Genomic DNA, 22,281 nt, shown 5'->3' with positions numbered 1-22,281 from the left:
GATCTACATTTTTGTACCAGAAAAATATTTTCAATATTCTTCGTTTTGGACACTTTCACTTATGAACACTTTATGATCACAATTTTGTGTTTTATATGCACGTATTTTGTCAATTTAGTATTTATTTTGGACTTTTTTATTTTTTTTTTATTTTGGTTTTTGCACTTGAATACACATGGACTATTTTTACTTCATGGTCTTTTATATTTGATGTACACTAATGTTACAATGTAAATTCATTGTCTGTCGTTATCATATTTGGTATATATTAGGTATTTATTTATTTTTTTATCCAGCGCTGCGCTGCCTTTTCCCCATAAACATTTACTGTACAAAATAAGTAGGGATGCACCGAAAATGGCCTTTTTGGCAACTTGGCGAAAGAAAAAAAAATCTGAAAATGGGGCGGGGGGAGCCTGGCCAGGGCTCCGCCCTGCGCCCCTGGTGCCGCCTTTCAGGGGGCTTCCTATATCGTAGAAGAAAAAAATAAAAGTCATACTTGCCTCCACTGTGCAGATTGTTTTGCACAGAGTGGCCCTGATCTGACCACCTTGAAGATGGCTCTCCTAAGGTGCACACCCATGTGGGCGCACTCCTGAGTCCTGCTTCTGTGTGCATTCACACAGAATGCAGTACTCGGCCCGCCCCCGGTGCTCGCGTCATTGGATTTGATTGATAGCAGCGGGAGCCAATGGCTGCGCTGATATACATATTTACAATCAGAACACGAGACATCAGCTAGCGCTAGTGTGCTTGTTCCCAGCCAGAGAAAGATCGGGGTCAGGTAAGTAAAATGGGGCTTCAGGGGTTTTTTCACCAGAATGCATTAAGGTGAAAAACCATGAGGGTTTACAACCCATTAAAAGCGCCTGTCGTAAAATGACGTTGCTTCTCCCAGGAGAGCCAACCGTGGCGGCTGGTCTTTAAGTGGTTAATGTATTTTTATTGAAAATTCATGCTTGATAAACTACTAATCACCTAAATATCATGTGACATAAATTGCAACTACCAACATTTTATTCGCCAGGAAAGGAAGGGAAACATGTGAAACTAGAGGTGACAATACACATCCCTTCCATGTTCATTAGTCACAAGGAGGGATCAGGGAATTGATAATGCCCAATCACCTTCTGCTCTTTTAGTTAGCAATGTTTACCATGGTCCTGGGCTCCCCAGAGGAACAGGAGAGCCTGGTGTAACTACGGGGGTCAAAAGTGGAGGGTAGGGTGAAGTCGGCACGTTTTTGAAACCCTGTAAAAGTGATTTGGTGGCTCTAGAGCTTTGCAGATTACTTTTACCTTAAAGCACCTCGCCGGGTGACTCTAGTGAGAGATAAATATTCTTGGTCTGCGTGGGATGGAAACTCAACTATGAGAAGAATTTGAGACTGATCCCAATTTTTAAGCCAGAATATTTTCCAAATAGTAATGGTATGTAGGAGGGCTGATAGGGAGGGGCCAGAATCTGCCAAGTACAGAATCCTATCATCTGCACATAGACCAACAGGCTCCGCAGATGATCCCACACACAACCTCCATATCTTGGAATTGGACTAGAGATTGCAAGAGGTTCTGCAGCTAGTGCGTAGAGAAGAGGTAACAGGGCCACCCTGATGTGTTTCTGTAAATAGAGTAAAACTTCTCATTCCAGCCATTTGTTGATACCTGGGCCACTGGGGCTCGATGTAGTATTTTCAACCGTTTTATAAAGTTGGAACCAAAACCTTTAAGACCTTGCCATAGATAGCACCACTCCACTGGGTTGAAAGCTTTAGCTGTGTTTAGTGTCATGATAACCCTTATGCCTCATGTACACTGGATGTTATGAGAAAACTATGTAGAATGCTGCTTTAAAAATGCACTTTTTTTTTGCGTTTTTGCATTTGTTTTTTAGCGTTTGTGTGGGTTTTTTTTTTTTTTTTATAGCTTTTAGCAAAACTATACTCCCACAAATACTTATGGCTCAAAAACTCTCATAAACCCAGAATATCCTTGTTTTTCAGAGTTGGTGTTTTTACAGCAGAAAAACTCCTCTTCAAACCTACTAGTTCCGTGTTTTTTTTGTTTTTGTTTTTTCGAGCCAGAAAACACCCCTGGCAAAAACTGCTGATAAAAGCCTATGTGCGCATGGACACATAGGATAACACGCTGGGGAGTTTACTGGCTGTAGAAAAAAAGGTCTGAAGCCAGAAACAGGAGCTGTGCATGAGGCCTTATGCCAATGCAGTCATGTGGGCCCTGATGATTGCCCCACATGACTGCATTATCATAAGTCATCTAGTATTGAATGTGGTGTTTTTGCCTGGCATGGAGCCTGTTTGATCAGGGGAATTAAAGATCAGATAACCTGGTTGAGATGCATTGCCAGAACTTTAGCTAGAATTTTGATATCCCTTTTTAATAGGGAAGTGGGCCTATATGACTTTGGTAATACTGGATTTTTACCAGGCTTCGGGATTAGCATGACGAAGGCTTCACGCATAGAATTTTTGAGGAGATCCAACAATTTAGGGATCAGGACTTCTCCATACTGAGTGTAAAATTCAAGTGGCAGGCCGGGTTCACACTGGTACGACATATGCTACAAGAGCCGTCCTAACTGCTCCGACACAAGTCAGTACGACTTTGAAAAAGGTTCCTGCACTACTTTGGTCTTACTTCAGGCCATTGAATATCATGAAGTCAGATCCTTGTCCTAACCATCCAACTTGTGACATCCAACATGGTGATTACAGCAGCAGTAAAAGGAATTTGTCACACTAAGCTCTTGTACACACGGTCGGAGATTCCGACAGAATGTGTCCTATCGGACCGTTTTGTCGGATAATCCAACTGTGTGTGGTATGCATCGGACTGTTTCTGTCAGAATATCTGTCGGACCCAATTTTCCAACTTGTTGGAAATATTTTCCGACAAACTGGTCCGATCGGACATACTCCGATCATGTGTAGAGAATTTTGATCGGACAAAGTGCCACCTACACCAAAGCTATTGGCTACTAGCGTGAACGTAGTCCCATCGTAACGAAATAACGTCATCACATTCTGAACAATCGGATTTCCCGACAACTTGGTCCGACCGCGTGTATGCAACAGTTTCGGACACAATCTGTCAGACAAAATCCAACGGATTTGGTTGGCAGAATGTCCGACCGTGTGTACAGGGGCTAAGGCTGGCCGTGCATTATACTTTTTTGTAATTCAATTTCCTTTTAGATTTACCTTCAACTCTGTAGTACAAGGGCCTGCCTGATTGGATACAAATTGAAAGTGTTTGGGTTTGACCTCATATATGGTTTTGGTAAATCTAAAGGAAAGTTGTACAAGGACATTTTATACTGTATGTCTAGACTCAAAGTTGGAGCAAAATCTTATCCTGTTCTTTCAAGTCGGATGGAAGTAGGACAGATGTAGAACCGATGTTGCAGGGTAAATTAGGATAAGTCCTGTTGTACCAGTGTGAACCCGACCTTAGGAATGCGTATGTGTTTGTTTGTTTTATCTCTCTGATGTATGGGTGTTTTTTGTTTTTTCTTTTGTTTTTTTATGTTTAATCTCTTTCTGGTGCATGTTTTTAGATGTCATGGGATTGCCATCCATTTGCTTTCTGGTCCGGAATTAGGTAGCACTATGAACATTTAATATATTTTTTGTATAGAATATTAAAATGTAATAGTACTATATTTAATATTCTAATTAAAATAATTTAAAGTGGTGTTCCACACAAGAATAAAAAAATGACACAATATTGTAGAGCAATATATATTGATATTTTGATTTCTAGATCAGACTATAAAGCATGTCTTTTTCTGCAGGCAATATTGACCAAACCTTCACTCCCCTAATAAACTTCAGTTGTGGTATCATGGCTGGTATTCTTGCATCTGTAAGCACCCAGCCAGCTGATGTCATTAAAACTCATATACAGCTTTCGCCAGAGAAGTACAGCTGGACTGGTCATGCTGCCCATTCTATCTACAAGGTATGTTGTATTACTATCTAGTTTCTACTGCACCCCTGTTGGACATGACAAGTCGCAGCCCTTTATTTGCAATGGCACCCTTTCAGATTTGTGCGACTTAAAATCGCAGCGGTTTGAAAAGGTGTCTACGATACTGTGTTGTAACTTTTGATGTGACTTTGGTCCAGAGAATCTAAAGTCGTATCTAAGTAGCACTGGAAATCAGAGACGGGCTAATGTGAATGAAGCCCAAAGTCTGTTTTCATTTGGTTTCTAACAAATTGGAAACACATGCCGATTGTTTACATTGGCGGGACTGGCAGGCTGCCAAGATATGCTGTCGTAAAACTTTAAGCCTAGGTTCAGACATATGGTGTGCAGGAAACACAGCCACCCCTGCATTGCAATAACACGGTGTTTGTGATCTGCTGTGGGTGTCAATACAAAGTGAAAAATAGTGTCCCACAATGTAAATCCACCGTCAATCACGCCACTCGCCACACCCAAAAAAGAAAAAATAACAAAGATGCTCCTGCCATCACACACCCCAAACGCATAACAAACACAGTGCATCTTGTCTGCACTGGATTGCGTGGTACAAATGGATCATACAATCCGGTTGCAGTGTTGCTCCAAAAAAGGTGCCTGCACTTCTTTGATGCGATTTGAGACCATTCAAAATTACAATGAATCACATGTGAATTGCACAGAAATGTGGCGTGGTTTGATATGTGGATCAGTAGCTCTCTCGGTCAATAAGAAGCATTCCTTAACCTCTTCACATCAACGCAACGCAAATATGCGGCCCTTCGGCTTGAAGGGGATGTATCAGGGTGATGCATGCATCTGCACGCATCACCCTGGTACCGTTTTTAGAACGGACTGTCGGCTTTCTTGTGATAACAACTGATGTGGCTAAACAGCCGCCCGGCTGTTATTACATGCAGCTGGAGGGTCGGAGACCCGAGCAATGCTGGAATCGGCTTTGATCGGGTTTTGATTTTTTTCATGCTTTTAAGTGCTAAGGGAGGGATTTGTGGTCTTATAGACCCCAGATACCTCCATAAAGAGTACCTGTCATGGCCTATTACTGTCACAAAAGATGTTTATATTCTTTGTGGCAACAATAAAAGTGATAAAAAAATTTAAAGTGTAAAAATAAATAAGACTTTTTTTTTAAGTGCCCTATCCCTCCGTGCTCGTGCGCAGAAGCAAACTCATACATAAGTCACTCACTCCCGCAAATGTAAACGGTGTTCAAACCACACATGTGAGGTGTCGCTGCAGTTGTTAGAGCGAGAGCAATAATTTGAATTCAAGACCTCTGTAACTCTAAACAGTTAACCTGTAGAAATTTTGAAAGCGCCACCTATGGAGATTTTCAAGTACTGTAGTTTGTCGCCATTCCACGAGTTTGCGCAATTTTTAAGCATGACATGTTGGATATCTATTAACTTGGCGTAACATCATCTTTCACATTATACAAAAAAAGTGGGCTAACTTTACTGGTTTATTTTATTTATTTATTTTTATTCACAAAAGTGTATTTCTCTCTTGTGATGTCACCAACCCAGCATGCACCGTTCGGTGGGAGCATCTTTGATATTTTTCCTTTTTCGGGTGCGCGGCGGGTTTCACATTGGATTTACATTGTGTGACACTATTATTATTTTATTTTTATATTTTTATAAAACAATTTGTCAAAAACTGTATTTTTATTACCTTGTAATGCTTTTATGGTGAATGGGTAATGTACCTGATACTCATTCACATGGGGTGGGGGGCATCTTCTTAAACGGGGCTTCCAGATTATGTTTAGCCCCCTGCCTGCAAACCCCCACAACCACCGACCGCAGTTGTGGGATAAGGTCCTCGTCCCCATCAGCATGGGGACGAGGTGCTGGGGGGGAGCTACCCCCTCATATTGAGGACATGAGGCCTGGTATGGTTCAGGAGGGGCAGGGGGGAGTGCTGCCAGGCTGCATGCCCGGATAAGGACCTGGTTTGAGGGGGAGGGGAACCCCACGACTTGCTGCTGCTATATTTTTGCACCTCACTAATAGATCTGCAGCTGCTGCCCCTCTCTGCCAATCCCTTTACTGGCTTCTACTAGCCCAGCATACAAATTTCAAAATGCTAACCACAACATACAAAGCCATCCATAACACTGCCCCCAGCTACATCACCAACTTCACATCGAGATATTACCCAAATCGCCCAATCAATTCCTCCCAAAACACCTTCTCTCCAGCTCCCACGTCACCTCCTCCCATGCTCACCTTCAGGACTTTTCCAAAACCTCTCCCATCGTCTATAACTCCCTAACCCAGTATTTCAGGTTGGCTCCTACCCTGTCAGTAGAATAACATTAACTATTTAGTCCTTTACTAATGCCTAAGTGCTACTACACATGTTTATAATTCTGGATCAGTGGAATAACCTCACCACACATACAGTACAATCTTCTTTATATCTTCCAACAGAGCAATGCAAGATTCTGTGTGATTGGATACAGTTAAATTGAATAGTTTATGTAGGTCCTTATATTACATGGTTTTGGCAAATCTAAAGGTAATTATAAAAAGATTTGTACAGTCGGATTTTACCTGGCTTACGTTTTATTTAGGCTTTCGAATTGGGCAGACAAAGGCAACACTATGGTGTTCTAGCTAAAAAGATTTTGCACAGTAGCAGTCTGGACAGTTTTAGAAGCTGGTAGACGGTAGTATGTTCTATTTTGAAATCTAAACAATATAAACACAGATGTGAAAATGGTGTAGATGCCTTGGTAAACAAACAGGATTAAACTATCATTTGAAGCAAGGATTTTGATTCAGCTGGCTGCCGTTCTTTAGCATAATTTTTTATTTATTTGATGTTCATTTTAGAATCATGGTTTGACTGGATTCTTTAATGGGGGTCTACCTCGAGCATTACGCCGAACCCTCATGGCAGCAATGGCATGGACAGTATATGAAGAAATGATGGAAAAAATGGGACTAAAGTCTTGAACAAGATTTTCATTCATTTGTTTAGGAACCTTAGACTGATGAACAGCAATCTGCATTCTGAACTTCACTGCAGCACAAAACTCTCTGCATCGGTGATAAGTATAAACTGTCAAGTTGCTGAGCACTGTTTACAAAATAAGTTTGATTTGCTTTAAAATTATTATTTAAAAAAAAAAGAATACTAGTTTCTTTTTTGGGTGTACATTGGTGGTTTGAATCATCATGTCTCATATCATAGTAGCCTTTGAACAAAAAATAGAAAAGAGGGGCACAAAAATCTAGCATATTCTCACCATGCAAATATATCTCGGTAAAGGTAACATATACACTATCAAAATTTATGAAAATGAACTTGGTCTTGCATCATTGAAGGGGGAACCCTCATATTAGAAGTCTTCATCGAACAGACCCAGGTTAATTGTAAAAGAAAGACAGGATTATCTGTGACAGATGGCAGCATTGCTGATAAGGATTAGCGGTTTAGATCTTTTCAAGAAATAACCATTAGAGGCCAATCTTGTTTTATAAGCTACCAGAATTTCAATCCACTGACATCAATGGTAATCATTATATGAAAACATAATTTGGATTAAAACTTGAAACAGGAGGCACACCAAATAGTTAAATGAAACCCTTAATAAAAAACGAAAGCTGCTAAAGAATGCACTTACAGGGGGTTAAACAAAAAGAAATATGCTTATCTTCTGCTGCGAAAAGGCTGTGTTTCCCTGTCCAGCTGGTGTGGGAGAGAACATCACGGGGAGAGATGCCAAAGGTTCGGCAATCTTCCGTGGCCAGCAGCAGCAGCTGAAGATGGAGCATAAACTCTGCAGTGGATCCCCCAAGAACAGACCCACCGGATGGAAACGGGTAGCATCCTCCTCACAGCTCCAACCAGGCAATAAAGCCGCACTTCTGGGTAGTAGAAGATGGTAACTACGGCAGTGCATTTTGGTGGAATATGCTTCTTTCTCAATCCTATCTTGGAGCATGTGAATGACTTCTATGAAATGCTGTTCGTAGGGTCGCTCCAGCCCTATAGCATATGTACACAAAAAGATAGGCTGTGGGCCGGACCTGGCCTGAAGCTCTTTGGAGAAATAAAGAAAAAGTGCACAAGTTCAAGGGCCAATTTTGGATAGGCTCCCATTATCCTACCAGCATGTTTTTGGAGTGTAGGAGCAAACCAAACTACCTGGAGCAAGCACAGGGAGAACATGCAAATTCCATGCATTTAGTGTCATGGTTGGGATTAAAACCAATGATCCTAGAGCTGCAAGACAGAATTGGTATGCTTGCAAAATCTCTGCAGATTTTAAATTTGCACATCCATCTACCTCTTCTTTTTTTTTTTTTTTAGAGTAGCCTTTGTCGCTGTCCCCTTGATAAAAGGTCTGGATGAGAGACGCTGCCTGTTTTTTTTTTTTTAATAATTATTGCAGTTAAATATATTTGCTCTACTTATGCAGCACCCATTGAGGGAGGGTAGCCCTGCAATGGAGCTTGGCAATAGCCACAGCAGGTAGACAAAACTGGGGAAATTGTTGTTACCAGAATCATTGTACTAGGAAGCCTGCCACATGAGTTAACTTGCCAGCATTCTTGCAGGGCTGAAATAGTAATTTTGGATAATGTTCACCTTTTAAAATACGTACAGTTTTGTGATTAGTCCAAACATTGAGTGGGGGGAAATATACAAGCTCAGTTCCAAAAAGGTTGGGAAGCTGTGTAAAATCTAAAACCTAAAACAGAATGCAATGGTTTTCAAATTTCATAAACCCAAATTTTATTCACCATAGAAAGAAAAAAAATATACAATGTTTAAATACTTTTTTTTTTTTTTTTAATTGATGGCAGCAGCACGTCTTTGAAAAAGTTGGGATAGGGCAAGAAAAGGGGTACCAATGAGGAAGAACATTTTCCACCAAATTAGGTTAATTGGCAACAGGTCATTAATATGATTGGATATAAAAAGAGCATTCTAGAGAGTCAGTGTCTCAAAAGTAAAAATGGGCAGAGGTTCACCAATGTGTAAGAAGCTATGTCTAAAAATTGTCAAACAATTTCAAAATAATGTCCCTAATGTAAAATTGAAAAGACTTTAAATATATCCTTATCTACAGTACATAATATATTATAATGAGAATCTGGAGAAATCTCTGAGACAAGGCCAAAATACAGTATTGGATGCCCATGATTTTTGTGCCCTCAGATGGCACAGCATTAAAAACAGGCATGATTCTGTGATGAATAGCACTGAATGGGTTTGCAGACAAATCAAAATGTTGATGTTCTTTCTGGCAACCATAGGTGCCAATTCCTCTGGACTAAAGAGGACAGGGACATTCCGGCTTGTTATCAGTACTCTGTTCAAAAGCCTGTATCTCTGAGGGGGTGCATTAGTTCATATGTATTGGGCAGCTTGGGCACCATCAATATCCAGCTTTTAAAGCAGCATATGCTCCCTTTCTTTCTTTCTTTCTTTCTTTCTTTTTTTTTTTTTTTTGCATACTTCAGCAGGACAGTGCTAAGCCGCAAACTGCATCTGTGACAACAGCATGGCTTCGTAGTAGAGTCTGGGTGCTTAACTGGACTGCCTGCCGTCCAGACCTTTCACCAAATGAAAATATTTGGAGCATCTTGGTACTAAAAATACATCAAAGAAGACCTAGGACTGTTGAGCAGTTAGAATACCATATCAGTCTGCTCTCAACGGATGCAGACAAAGTATTCGGGGTTCACTGATCCTTCATATGATGGAACATATTGGCCTTGGGACCTCCATGCTAAGTTAATTTCTGTTCTCTACTCGAGACCATCTGCAGCTGTAAAAGTCAACGAGACTAGGTCTGACTTTTTTGACATATCGAACAGGACAAGGAAGGGCTGCCTCCTCTCCCCCCTTATATTTATTCTGACATTGGAGCTCTTCCTCTGCAAGGTCAGAGATGATCCTAACATCACCGGTTATTGTAAATCCTCGGGGGACCATAAGGTGGCAGCATTTGCCGACAACCTGATATTTTTTTTTTTTTTTTTTTTTTACAGACCCACTTACCTCTCTTCCAAACCTAAAGGCTCTGAAAGCGTATGGGACTTTGACTTTGTTCCCGTACCCCAGGTATATCTTGCCCCGCTCCCTTGTTGTGACTCACTATGTCACCATCTTATTGACCCTCCTCTGGACTTTTGGAGCAGCTTCCAACTGTACTTTTTTTTTTTTTTTCCTCTGACGTTGTTCCCGTACCCCAGGCATATCTTGCCCCACTCACTTGTTTTGACTCACTATGTCATAGAGGGGAACTGATATGTCATTCCCTCTTCTTGCTATATTCCTCCCTGAATCATGCTGGAGAAGAACTGGCCAAAGACTAAAGGGCCTCCATTTTTCTCAAGTCATCCCATTACCACATGGGTACAGGAGACTAGTTATAAGATCCTTACTCGATGGTACAGGGTCCCCTCCAAGCTTCACCATGTGTTCCCTCAGGTCCCGGATTCCTGTTGGCATTGTGGTGCGGTGGGTGGGAGTATGGTCCACATTTTCTGGGAATGTCCTAAAATTCGACAGTTTTGGCAAGATGTAACCTCTGTCATTAAACGGCTTACAGCTGTCGATCTGCATGCTAACCCTGTGGCCTGTTTATTGCAATTGACGGATGAACCTAAAAACCATGAAGGCCTGCATCCCACTTCGCTGGCGAGATGCTGACCCCCCCCATGAGGGCTCTGTGGATTGCTAAAACCTAACATAACTGGTTCGCTAACTTACGTGGCATGAAGGAACTCACTGCGTAACACGGAAGAAATGTGTACGGAAGTTTGAAGGCCGTGGAATTATTTTGTATATACCGATGCTTACCTTGATGAGCTCTTCACTGCCCTGTGAACTTCCGCATGCCTCGCTATACCCAGGGAAAGGGATGACTGGGGGCCCTGTCTGTCCTCCCCTCCTCCCTACCCTCTCTTTCCTCTTTTGTGGTCCTTCCCTTTCTGTTTCCTTTTAAGTCCCGTTCACTCTCCCCTTGATCCGCTTTCTTTCTCTTCTTCCTGCTCTTTATAATTTCTGATTGATAGATCAGTGGAACCCCTTTGATCATTCAAGGTCTTCCATCTGCCGGCACGCATTACCTCACCATGTGTGCCTTCTACTGTTTCATTGCTAATATTATGTTTGCTCCCCTGACATTGGGGGGAGCAGTTCTATATATGCTACAGTCATGTTTTTGGATTGTTCTACTAAATACTTCCTCTCAGATCGCTGTCTTAGTGCTTTTGATTAGCCATTCATATGTTGGAGTTTCTGTTGATGATGTACTCAGATGCATGTCTCTAATGTACAGTATGTGTTTCCCGTGACTATTTAATACTAATAAAGGAATTACAAAAAAAAATACCATATCGGGCAAGATTGGTACAACATTCCTTTCCCAAAGCGGTAGCAACTGGTCTCAGTTCCCAGATGTTTAGAGTGTAGAGGCCCTGTCCTAAATTTTTTGAGACCTATTGCTGCCATCAATTTCAAAATACCTTATTTTTTTCCTAAAATGGTACATTTTCTCAGTTTAAACATTTGATATGTTTAATATTTTCTGTTGTGAATAAAATATGGGTTTGTGAGATTTGCAAATGATTGCATCCTTCTTTTTTTTTTATGTAGATTTTTACCTAGAATCCCATCTTTTCTGGAATTGAGGTTGTAAGTTTTAGACCTTAATGTTTTATTTTTCTTACTGAAATGCTATATGTATTATAAAATAAAAATGTTAACTTATTTAATGTAAATAAAGTTATTGATATACACTGTGTAAATGTGATCGTGAAGAATTGCCAACACTATACTTTGAATGCATACACATGACTATAGTTTTTAATTTTAGCTTTTTGCATTGCAGGTTAATATAAATATTTCAGAAAATGGACTGTAAACACTATTTTCCAATATTGTAAAAGAACAAATTGTGCAGATTTTTAGTTTTCCATGTAATGTAAAATATATATTTTTATAAAAAAAAGTTTTTATCTCAGTTTTGAGCTTTAACTATTCGGTTTTAGTCTTGGACAGCTGATCATCACATTTATTACAGTATAAAATATATATTTTTAAAAACTGCATTTTACAGTGTAGATAAATCTGAACAATGAATTCCTATTATTCCCTTTTGATCTTTAAAATATATTATTCAAAGTCCTGCTGGTATATCTTTTCTGTAAGCACAAAAAAATTGATCTGTCGGCAATCCATTTAATCTAGCAATCTAATTTCAAATAATCAAAATAAGATCGCAGTCTCGATTTATTCCCCCCCGCGTGATCTCCAGGCTGGATGACCCACTATTTTGATATTCCTGCCAGTTCCACATTACCAGAGGTGCCGTGTAACACTGACGTCAGCAAACGGAACTGATGTCAGTCATCATCTGAGTGCGTGATGCGGTGCACCGCTGGAAGTCGTGATCCCTGGGTGTGGGCCGGGAAACTAACACAGCACAGTAGTGCGTGCACACGCCTCTGATCTGATTTCCAATTCCAACACGTGAGTGAGATTCCTTCCTTCCACCACTGATACTTAGAAGAACGTCAACATGTATATTACATACATATATTATGAACACCACGCAGCGTGACCACAGTCAGTCAGCTTCCCCCAGGCCCAGCTTACAGCAGATGACAGTCATGGCTATTAAAGTGGGGTATGTGAGCCTGTGAGTGATTGAGCCCAGCGAGGAGTGGACCACTGTCCCTTATTATGAATATTACCAGTCTGAGTCGGCTACCCTATATTATGAATATTACCACAGCGAGCATAGTCACAGTGACAGTCTGAGTCAGCTACCCCATGTTATGAATATTACCACAGCACAGTGACAGTCTGAGTCAGCTACCCTACCCCATATTATGAATATTACCACAGTGACAGTCTGACTGAGTCAGCTACCCCCATATTATGAATAGTACCACAGTCAGATAGTGCAACCCAGAGTCTGGGGTAGCTGACTGACTGTGCTAATATTTATAATATGGGTAGCTGACTCAGCCTGCCACTGTGGTGATATTAATAATATGGGTACTAGCTGACTCAGACTGTGGTAATATTCATAATATATTAAGGGACAGTGGTTGTTGCCAGTATTTTAAGTCCACTCCTCACATGCCCCTCTTTAATAGCCTAGCCTGTCTGACTGTCACCTGCAAGCGGTTTGGGGTCCAGCCATGACAGCACCAGGTTGTGTGACTTAAAAAAAAAACAACAACAAAAAAAACACTGTTTTGTTGCCTTTTAAATATCAGTGCAATAGTGCATGCATGTGCATAACTGCAACTTAAGACAGTGTTTTCAAACTAAGGCAAATGACAGTATGCACTCTCAAATTTGTTTTCTCTAGGTATATACTACATTATCAACATCTGTCTGCTTCAGTCCACCACACCACACCCAGTTGAATATAATGGAAAGAGAGAGAGCTGCAGCAGCACCTTAGCAATTGGAGAATATACACACACAGGACTCTTTAGCCCAGATGGGGTCTTCTGTATCAGCAGAATCACTGGTGCCTGCCTGCAGTGCCCGGTCATAGAATAATGAGTGAGGCAGAGGCCGGTGCAGTGGCTGCCGCAGACTCAGAGGCAGAGCAATGCGCAAGTGAGTCTGATAAAATTAAAAACCCAGATGTTTTTGTTCCGAAAAGAGGAGCTTATTCCCAAGTGTGGGCTTATTTTGGATTCAAACCAGATGGCACTTAGCAAACCATCTACTGCAAGCACTGTTTAGCCGTTGTTTGTGCACCAAAGGGTAACACCACCAATGATGATACTACCTGAATGTTTTTTGAATGTAATTGTAATTTCTTTCTTTCACATGGTTTTTCATTGTAATTTCTTTAAAATTTGTTTGAAGCCAGAGTACTATGGCTTCTTTTAGAACAAAGGACTGTTCCCCAGTCCCCCTTGGATGGGACTTTTAAGGCCACAAACACTGACGTGCGTTAGAAAATTGATTTATTTTTATATAAAAAGATAGATCACACAACAATGATCAATGGTTAAAGGCATAAACCACTAGATGTGATATAATACATGTGACAAACAAAGCAAAACAAATTATCTTTTTAACCATTGATCATTGTATGTGATCTATCTTTATATAGAAATTGATTTATTTTTAACGCACTTCAGTGTGGCCTTAAAAGTCCCATCCAAGGGGGAAGGAACAGTCCTTTTGTTCTATGCAAGCCAGGGATGTGGCCACTACATTCACAACCTGAACCTTGGGTAGCTTTTTCAAAGCTGCACAAAGTGAAGGGGCACCAGTTCCAGCCTCAGGCTCACAGCAACAACAATCCGAACGCTTGTCCTTGGATTTATACTCTTATCTGTTCTTAGGCAACACTGACTGTGAAGATGATCCGTTACCTGAATGTTTTTTGAAGTAATTGTAAATTCTTTATTTCACATTTTGTTTGATTGAAGCCAGAGTTTTATGGCTTAAGTTATTTTAGAACAAAGGACTGTTCCCCAATCCCCCTTGGATGGGACTTTTAAGGCCACAAACACTGAAGTGCGTTAGAAATTGATTTATTTTTATATAAAAAGATAGATCACACAACAATGATCAATGGTTAAAGGCATAAACCACTAGATGTGGTATAATACCTGTAACAAACAAAGCAAAACAAATTATGCATTTTAACCATTGATCATTCTGTGATCTATATGTAAAATAAATCTAATTTCTAATGCACTTCAGTGTTTGTGGCCTTAACAGTCCCATCCAAGGGGGAACAGTCCTTTGTATGTTCTATACAATCTAGGGATGTGGCCACTACATGCACAATCACATTCATGTGTTATAGTGATCTCTCTTTTCTGTATGGCTTATTTTATTGCCATTTGGTTTGATAACCTAATGTTCTCAGAGATTGTCAATTATTCAAATAAAACAGTTTTTTGAGAATCATGATCTTCATTCTAAGCAAAAGAATCGTGATTCTCATTTTTCCCCAGAATCATGCAGCTCTAACACACACACTAAACAGTTATTACATTTGTGCAATTTCTTACAGTTTAAGAGATATGCCTGACTGAATTTTCAGGAAGTCAGCTCTGTGATTCAAACAATGCATCATCTTTTCTGGCAGGGAGGATCTCTTAGAACAGGGATTGCATCATATCCTCTTCTCTCTAACTGTAATCAGACTACATTTCCCATGAATCCTTGGAATGGGAGTAAATGTGGGAGGTACACTAGGCTTGTACATGTAAATGTAGATAAAAAAGAGCCCCACTATTCACAGAAAGCAATAGTGTTATCAGCAGGACTTTTTAAAGTGACTGAGAGCACCAATATATCAAAAATGATACAAAGTTTATTAAATATTACAGAGATTATATAAATATATCACACATAACATACAAAAAAGATATAATGTAACACATAAAAAAGATGGCTTATAAGTCCAACCCAACAATCGTTTCAGGCTTTCTGCCCTTCAGGGGATTTATAGACCTATTTAGAGCCCACCATCTGGTAAAAAAAAAGCACATATTCCATTAGTACTTAATTAATTGGTTTATGCATTATTTAAGTGTTGTCAGAATACTTCATGGAAAAGAATATAACACAGGGGTGCAAAGACAAGAAACTTACATTAACAGTAAAAATGGTTCTGTATAGGGCCCCACATGATGAAAGATGGCTATGATGTTAGCACAAAGTCTCCACAAACCCTGAACATCGATGAGACCCAAACAGGCGTCACATGCTCGATCTGCGCCGACAATTTTGTAAGGCCGATAAATATTCTATCACAAACAAAAAATACTTATATAAATAAAGAAACCCCCCGCTTTGAGGGGAAAAAAATAATAATAAGGGAAACTTACCTGTAATTCTAAACTGAGCAATATATGAACAAACTTGTTTGCAAAAATTGCATCCAAAATTGGAAAAACAAAGGACGATAAAATCATCAATGTTCAAAAAAGGAGTATACCATAATTAAATAACATAATATATAAATAAATCCCAGAAAAAATGGGGGGGGGGGAGTTATTTACCTGCAGGTGTGTATCTTTCCTAATATGCAGAAAAATATTGGACACTGTATTCTGACGTGGCACACCGCTACCAGCTAGGTAATATTGATAGCTGAGCGGCTTAAATCATTAGAGCAAATATATAGGACCTCGCTAGTTCTAACTCGCTATAAGTTCCAAAAAGAAAAGGATGTCAGCAGGCAATAATGGTTATTCAGCATGCTATTGCAGAGGAACTACATAGCTCAGAAGAACATGGATGGAAAAGTTGGTGAATGTAGCACATCAGCAACAAGGACATGGAAAAAAGATTTTGCCCGGAGTTCTGCTCTAAAGCAATATTAAACCCAAAAGCAAACATTTATTATATTGCAGCTCAACAATTCTTAGACGTGATGGCTTTATTAGTTTCCCTTTTTAGGCTTGGTTTCTTCTTTGCAACAGAATATCGCTCTTGCAGTTACTGGGTTGAGGCAGACCATTTAACACTGGCAGAGGTGCTTACAACGATCAGCTTTTATTTATGTAAATTGGCGGCGCTATATACAGTTGTGCTCATAAGTATACATACCCTGGCAGAATTTATGATTACTTGGCCATTTTTCAGAGAATCTGAATAACACAAAAACATTTCTTTCACTCTTGGTTCGTGTTTGACTGAAGCCATGTATTATCAATCAACTGTGTTTACTCTTTTTAAATCATAATCACAACAGAAACTACCCAAATGACCCTGATCAAAAGTTTACATACCCTGGTGATTTTGGCCTCATAACATGCACACAAGTTCACATAAAGGGGATTGAATGGCTATTAAAAAGGTAACCATCCTCACCTGTGATCTGTTTACTGGTAATTTGTGTGTGTGTGTATGTGTGTATATATATATATATATATATATAAAAAAGGTCAACGCTTTTCTGGACTCCTGACAGACCCTTGTATCTTTCATCCAGTGCTGCTCTGACGTTTTGAGTCATGAGGAAAGCAAAAAGAATTGTCAAAGGATCTGCGGAAAAATTTTGTTGAACTGTATAAAACAGGAAAGGGATATAAAAAGATATCCAAAGAAATTAGAATGCCAATTTAGCAGTGTGCAACTCTAGTCAAGAAGTGGACAATGAGGGGTTCTGTTGAAACCAAACTACAGTCAAGTAGACCAATTGAAATTTCAGCCACAACTGCCAGGAAAATTGTTTTTCGGCATGCAAAGAAAAAGCCACAAATAACTTCAGGTGAAATACAGGACTCTCTGAAAACATGGTGTGGCTGTTTTCAAGATGCACAATAAGGAAGCACTTGAAGAAAGATGGGCTGCATGGGTCAAGTCACCAAAAGAAAGCCATTACAACGCAAATGCCACAAAGTATCCCACTTACATTACACCAAACAGCACAGAGACAAGCCTCAAACCTTCTGAGTCAACAAGGCCTATGATGAAAGGTACGGAGGTGGATCACTGATGTTTTGGGGATGTATGCAGTATGTTATCAAAAAATACTGGAGGAACATTTGCATTCATTAGCCAGGAAAATGCGCATGGGACGTACTTGGACATTTGAACATGACTGATCCAAAACACAAGGCCAAGTCAACCTATCATTGGCTATAGCAGAATAAAGTGAAGGTTCTGGAGTGGCCATCCCAGTCTCCTGACCTCAATATCATTGAGCCATTCTGGGGCAATCTCAAATGTGCAGTTCATGCAAGACAGCGCAAGAATTGACAGGAACTGGAGGCTTTTTGCCAAGAGGAATGGGCAGCTTTACCATCTGAGAAGATAAAGAGCCTCATCCACAAATACCACAAAATACTTCAAGCTGTCATTGATGTTAAAGGGGGCAATACACGGTATTAAGAACTGGGGTATGTAAACGTTTAATTTGGGTAGTTTCTATTGCCATTATGATTTAAAAGTGTAAACACAGTTGATTGATAATAAATGGCTTCAGTCAAACACTAACCGTGAGTGAAAAAAAAAAGTTTTTGTGTTTATCATTCATATTCTCTGAAAAGTGGGCAAGAAATCATAGATTCTGCCAGGGTATGTAAACTTATGAGCACAACTCAGCCTTCCTTTAGCCTACTAATTAAGGGGAGGGTTTAATTGGGCACAGGTGCTTGAGGTCTATATAAGTTTGGGTAGAACTCATTTGAGCCTGCTCATCTTGAGTCTGTGAGAACTCTGTCTAAGTGGAACTGGTCCAAGTGGTGAGTTAAAAACCAGAGTTAGTGGAACTGGTCCAAGTGGTGAGTTAAAAACCAGAGTTAGTGGAACTGGTCCAAGTGGTGAGTTAAAAACCAGAGTTAGTGGAACTGGTCCAAGTGGTGAGTTAAAAACCAGAGTTTAAAACAGGAGGTTATAACGGGTCATAGTAGCTGTGTAGGGTGAGTACCTGTGTGTCTGAGTAGTGTGTGTGTGTGTATGTATATCGTTAGTACTTGTGTATTGTGTGTGCACGCTGGTCTGTGAGTACCTGTGTACTGTCTTGTTGAGTATTAGTGTCAGGAAGCTAGTTGTTAGGTAATTTGGACTGGGTATAATCTCTAATCCTCATTAAATTAATAGGTACGATGACTGGCGGGTGTGGAGAGGTGACTCGGTTTACATCTTGCGGCATGTATGCGTTCCTTGATCATCTGATCGAGGGTGAATACTGCTGTGCAAAATGTAAGCACATTGTTTCCCTGGAAGCCCAGGTTCTGAATCTGGGGAAGCAACTGTCAGCACTGAGAGGCCCCTCCACCCTAAATGAGAACCAGTAACGTACACGGCAGAGGCCAGCACAGAGGTGGGTGGAGACAAAGAGGTGCAGGCACTAGCAGAGAGTAGATGGGTGACAGTCAGGAAGGGTAGAGGGGCAAGTGCCAGGGAGGCCGATCCAGGGCTGGAGCATCCCAATAAGTACGCTCCATTGAGTGGCATTGGTGATCCCAGTCAGGGACCAGCACTGCTGGAGCTGAGGGATTCTCCTAGCTGCCAGAAGAACTCCTCCAGTGGGGGGGGGGGGGGGGGCGAAGGGAAAGGTAAGACAGATTCTGGTGGTAGGGGACTCAATTCTTAGGAGGACAGAGAGGCCAATCTGTAACAACAACCTGAAGTGCCGAACTGTATGTTGTCTGCTGGGCTCTCGGGTTCGGCACATCATGGATCTGGTGGACAGATTACTGGGAGGGGCTGGGGAAGACCCAGCTGTCATGGTGCACGTTGGCACCAATGACAAAGTCAGAGGCAGATGGAGTGTCCTAAAGAATGATTTTAGGGACTTTGGAGATAAGTTGAGGAAAAGGACCTCCAAGGTAGTATTCTCAGGAATACACAAATAGGAAACATAAGGGGAATACAAAGACACTCAATTTCTAAAGAGCCATTTTAGAAGGCATAAATTGGGATGAAATCTTAGGAACAAAGAACATGGAGGAGAGATGGGTTTGCTTTAAGAGCATGTTAAATAAGGGCATTATACAATGCATCCCATTGGGTAATAAATTTATTCCCATTGGGTAATAAATTTAAAAAGAGCCTGGATGGCTTAACTCCAATGTAAAAATGCATATAAAAGCAAAGGAGAAGGCCTTCAAAAAAATACAGGGTTAAGGGATCATCATCAGCATTCAGACTTTATAAAGAATGCAACGGCTAAGATGGAACATGAAAGACACATAGCGAAGTAGAGCAAAAAATATTCTAAGAAATTCTTTAAGCAAATAGCTAAAAAAGGGAGGACAGACCATATTGGCCCCCTAAAGAATGAGGAAGGACATCTGGTTACAAAGGATGGGGAGATGGCAAAGGTATTGAATTTATTCTTCTCCTCAGTCTTCACGAGGGAATCAGGGGGCTTCAGTAACCAAAACTGCAGTGTTTATCCTCGTGACACATCACAGGAAGCACCTCCATGGTTAACAGAGGACAGAATTAAAATTAGACTTGGGAAATTTAACATTAATAAATCACTGGGACCAGATGGCTTGTACCCAAGGGTACTTAGGGAACTCAGTCAAGCAATTGCCAGACCATTGTTCCTAATTTTTACCGACAGCCTACTGACTGGAATGGTACCAGCTGATTGGAGAAAAGCCAATGTAGCACCAATATTTAAAAAGGGCCCAAAATACATGCCTGGGAATTACAGACCAGTTAGCCTAACATCAATAGTATGTAAACTCTTGCAGGGTATGATAATGGACTATATACAAGATTTTAGTAATGAGAACGGTATCATTAGCAGTAATCAGCATGGATTCATGAAGAATTGTTCTTGCCAAACCAATTTATTAACCTTCTATGAGGAGGTGAGTTGCCATCTAGATAAAGGAAGGCCAGTGGACGTGGTGTATTAGGATTTTGCAAAAGCATTTGACATAGTTCCCCATAAGTGTTTACTGTACAAAATAAGGTCCATTGGCATGGGCCATAGGGGGAGTACATGGATTGAAAACTGGCTACAAGGGCGAGTTCAGAGGGTAGTGATAAATGAGGAGTATTTGGAATGCTCAGGGTTGGGTAGGGGGGTTCCCCCAGTGTTCTGTGCTGGGACCAATCCTATTTAATTTGTTCATAAACGACCTGGAGGATGGGGTAAACAGTTCAATCTCTGTATTTGTGGATGATACTAAGCCCAGCAGGGCAATAACTTCTCTGCAGGATGTGAAAACCTTGCAAAAAGATCTGAACAAATGAATGGGGTGGGCAACTACATGGCAAATGAGATTCAATGTAGAAAAATTTAAAATATGCATTTGAATGGCAAAAATATGAATGCAATCTATACTCTGGGGGAATCTAACATGGAAAAGGACCTGGGGGTCCTAGTAGGTGATAGGCTCAGCAATGGCATGCAGTGCCAAGCTCCTGCTAACAAAGCAAACAGAATATTGGCATGCATTAAAAAGAGGATCAACTCCAGAGATGCCGATAATTCTCCTGCTCTACAAGACTCTGGTCTGGCCGCACCTAGAGTATGCTGTCCATTTCTGGGCACCAGTCCTCAGGAAGGATGTACTGGAAATGGAGCAGGTACAAAGAAGGGCAACAAAGCTAATAAAGGGTTTGGAGGATATAGGTTGTGAGGAAAGGTTGCGAGCACTGAACTTATTCTCTCTGGAGAAGAGACGTTTGAGAGGGGATATGATTTCAATATACAAATACCATACTGGTGACCCCACAATAGGGATAAAAAAAAAAAATTGAAGAAGGGAGTTTAACAAGACTCGTGGTCACTCATTAATATTAGAAGAAAAGAGGTTTCACCTTAAACTATGTAGAGGGTTCTTTACTGTAAAAGTGGCAAGGATATGGAATTCCCTTCCACAGGCGGTGGTCTCAGCAGGGAGCATCAATAGTTTCAAGAAACTATTAGATAAGTACCTGAACGACCGCAACATACAGGGATATACAATTTCATACTGACATATAATCACACACATGGGTTGGACTTGTGTCTTTTTTTTCAAACTCACCTACTATGTAGCTATGCAACTTGCTGCTGTGACTGACTTATAAAGTATTAGCTGGAGTTCCAATTCATTACTGTATTTAAATCTGCTAGGTCCAGGGTAATCTTGTTTCGTGAGCCAGGTTGATGATAGGGCTGTGTAGCAGCATATTGGTGGTTAGGTACTGGCCACGCCCTTTCACCTGGGGCATAATAAGAAATCCTCTCTAGGATGTATGGTGGTGTTAAGCAGCCCATACATTATGCAATTTTCTTTCCTTCAACCACGGGTTGATGTAAACAAAAAATATCTCTATTAACACAGTCTGTTTTGATGGGTGAAATCCCTCTGTCCGAGCTATTGTATTGTGACAGTGGGAGGTTTTCCTGCTGCCAGAATACAATTATCAGTGTCAACAGGTATAACTAGTGGCAGTGATCAAACTAAAAAGAACCTGGCTGGTTAACCACTTGCTCACCACGCTATAGTTGAATGATGGCTACAGTGTGGCCAACTAGTTCTGGGAGCCAGTCATATGACGGCCTCCCGTGATCACACCCACTGCAGGGCATGGGTAACGTGCTCTGATCAGTGTCTGGAGGAAACTGCTCATCATAGATGGATGTAAAGAGCCAATCAGCAGCTTTTTACCACGTGATCAGCTGTGCCCAATCACAGCTAATCACAGATGTAAATAGATGGCAGTTATCGGCACTCTTTTTCATGCTGACATGTTCTCATTATCAGTGCAGTCCCAACAGTGTCCACCAGTGCCACCTACCAGTGCCTGATTAGTGCAGCCTGATCAGTGCACACACATCAGTGAAGGAGAAAAA

General features: G+C 40.7%; 1 protein-coding gene across 2 annotated transcripts in view; it reads left to right on the top strand.

Annotated features, from left to right (window-relative positions):
* The window catches only part of SLC25A38 (solute carrier family 25 member 38), a 43,025-nt gene extending 28,101 nt beyond the window's left edge, over positions 1-14,924 (top strand). The window contains exons 5-6 of one of the 2 annotated variants that reach the window (XM_077452589.1): positions 3,814-3,980; positions 6,996-14,924. In XM_077452589.1, the coding sequence (XP_077308715.1) occupies positions 3,814-3,980; positions 6,996-7,004 (176 nt within the window). In that variant the 3' untranslated portion in view covers positions 7,005-14,924. Of the gene's footprint in view, positions 1-3,813; positions 3,981-6,847 lie in introns of both variants that reach the window. The other variant, XM_077452588.1, reaches the window with a different exon arrangement.
* The last annotated feature ends 7,357 nt before the right edge of the window (positions 14,925-22,281 follow it).

The sequence above is a fragment of the Lithobates pipiens genome, unplaced genomic scaffold, assembly GCF_037356315.1.
Source record: "Lithobates pipiens isolate NorthernLeopardFrog02 unplaced genomic scaffold, aLitPip1_a1.2 Scaffold_23, whole genome shotgun sequence".
In the NCBI taxonomy this organism is placed as follows: Eukaryota; Metazoa; Chordata; class Amphibia; order Anura; family Ranidae; genus Lithobates; species Lithobates pipiens.
This window is presented reverse-complemented; position numbering and strand designations above follow the sequence as displayed.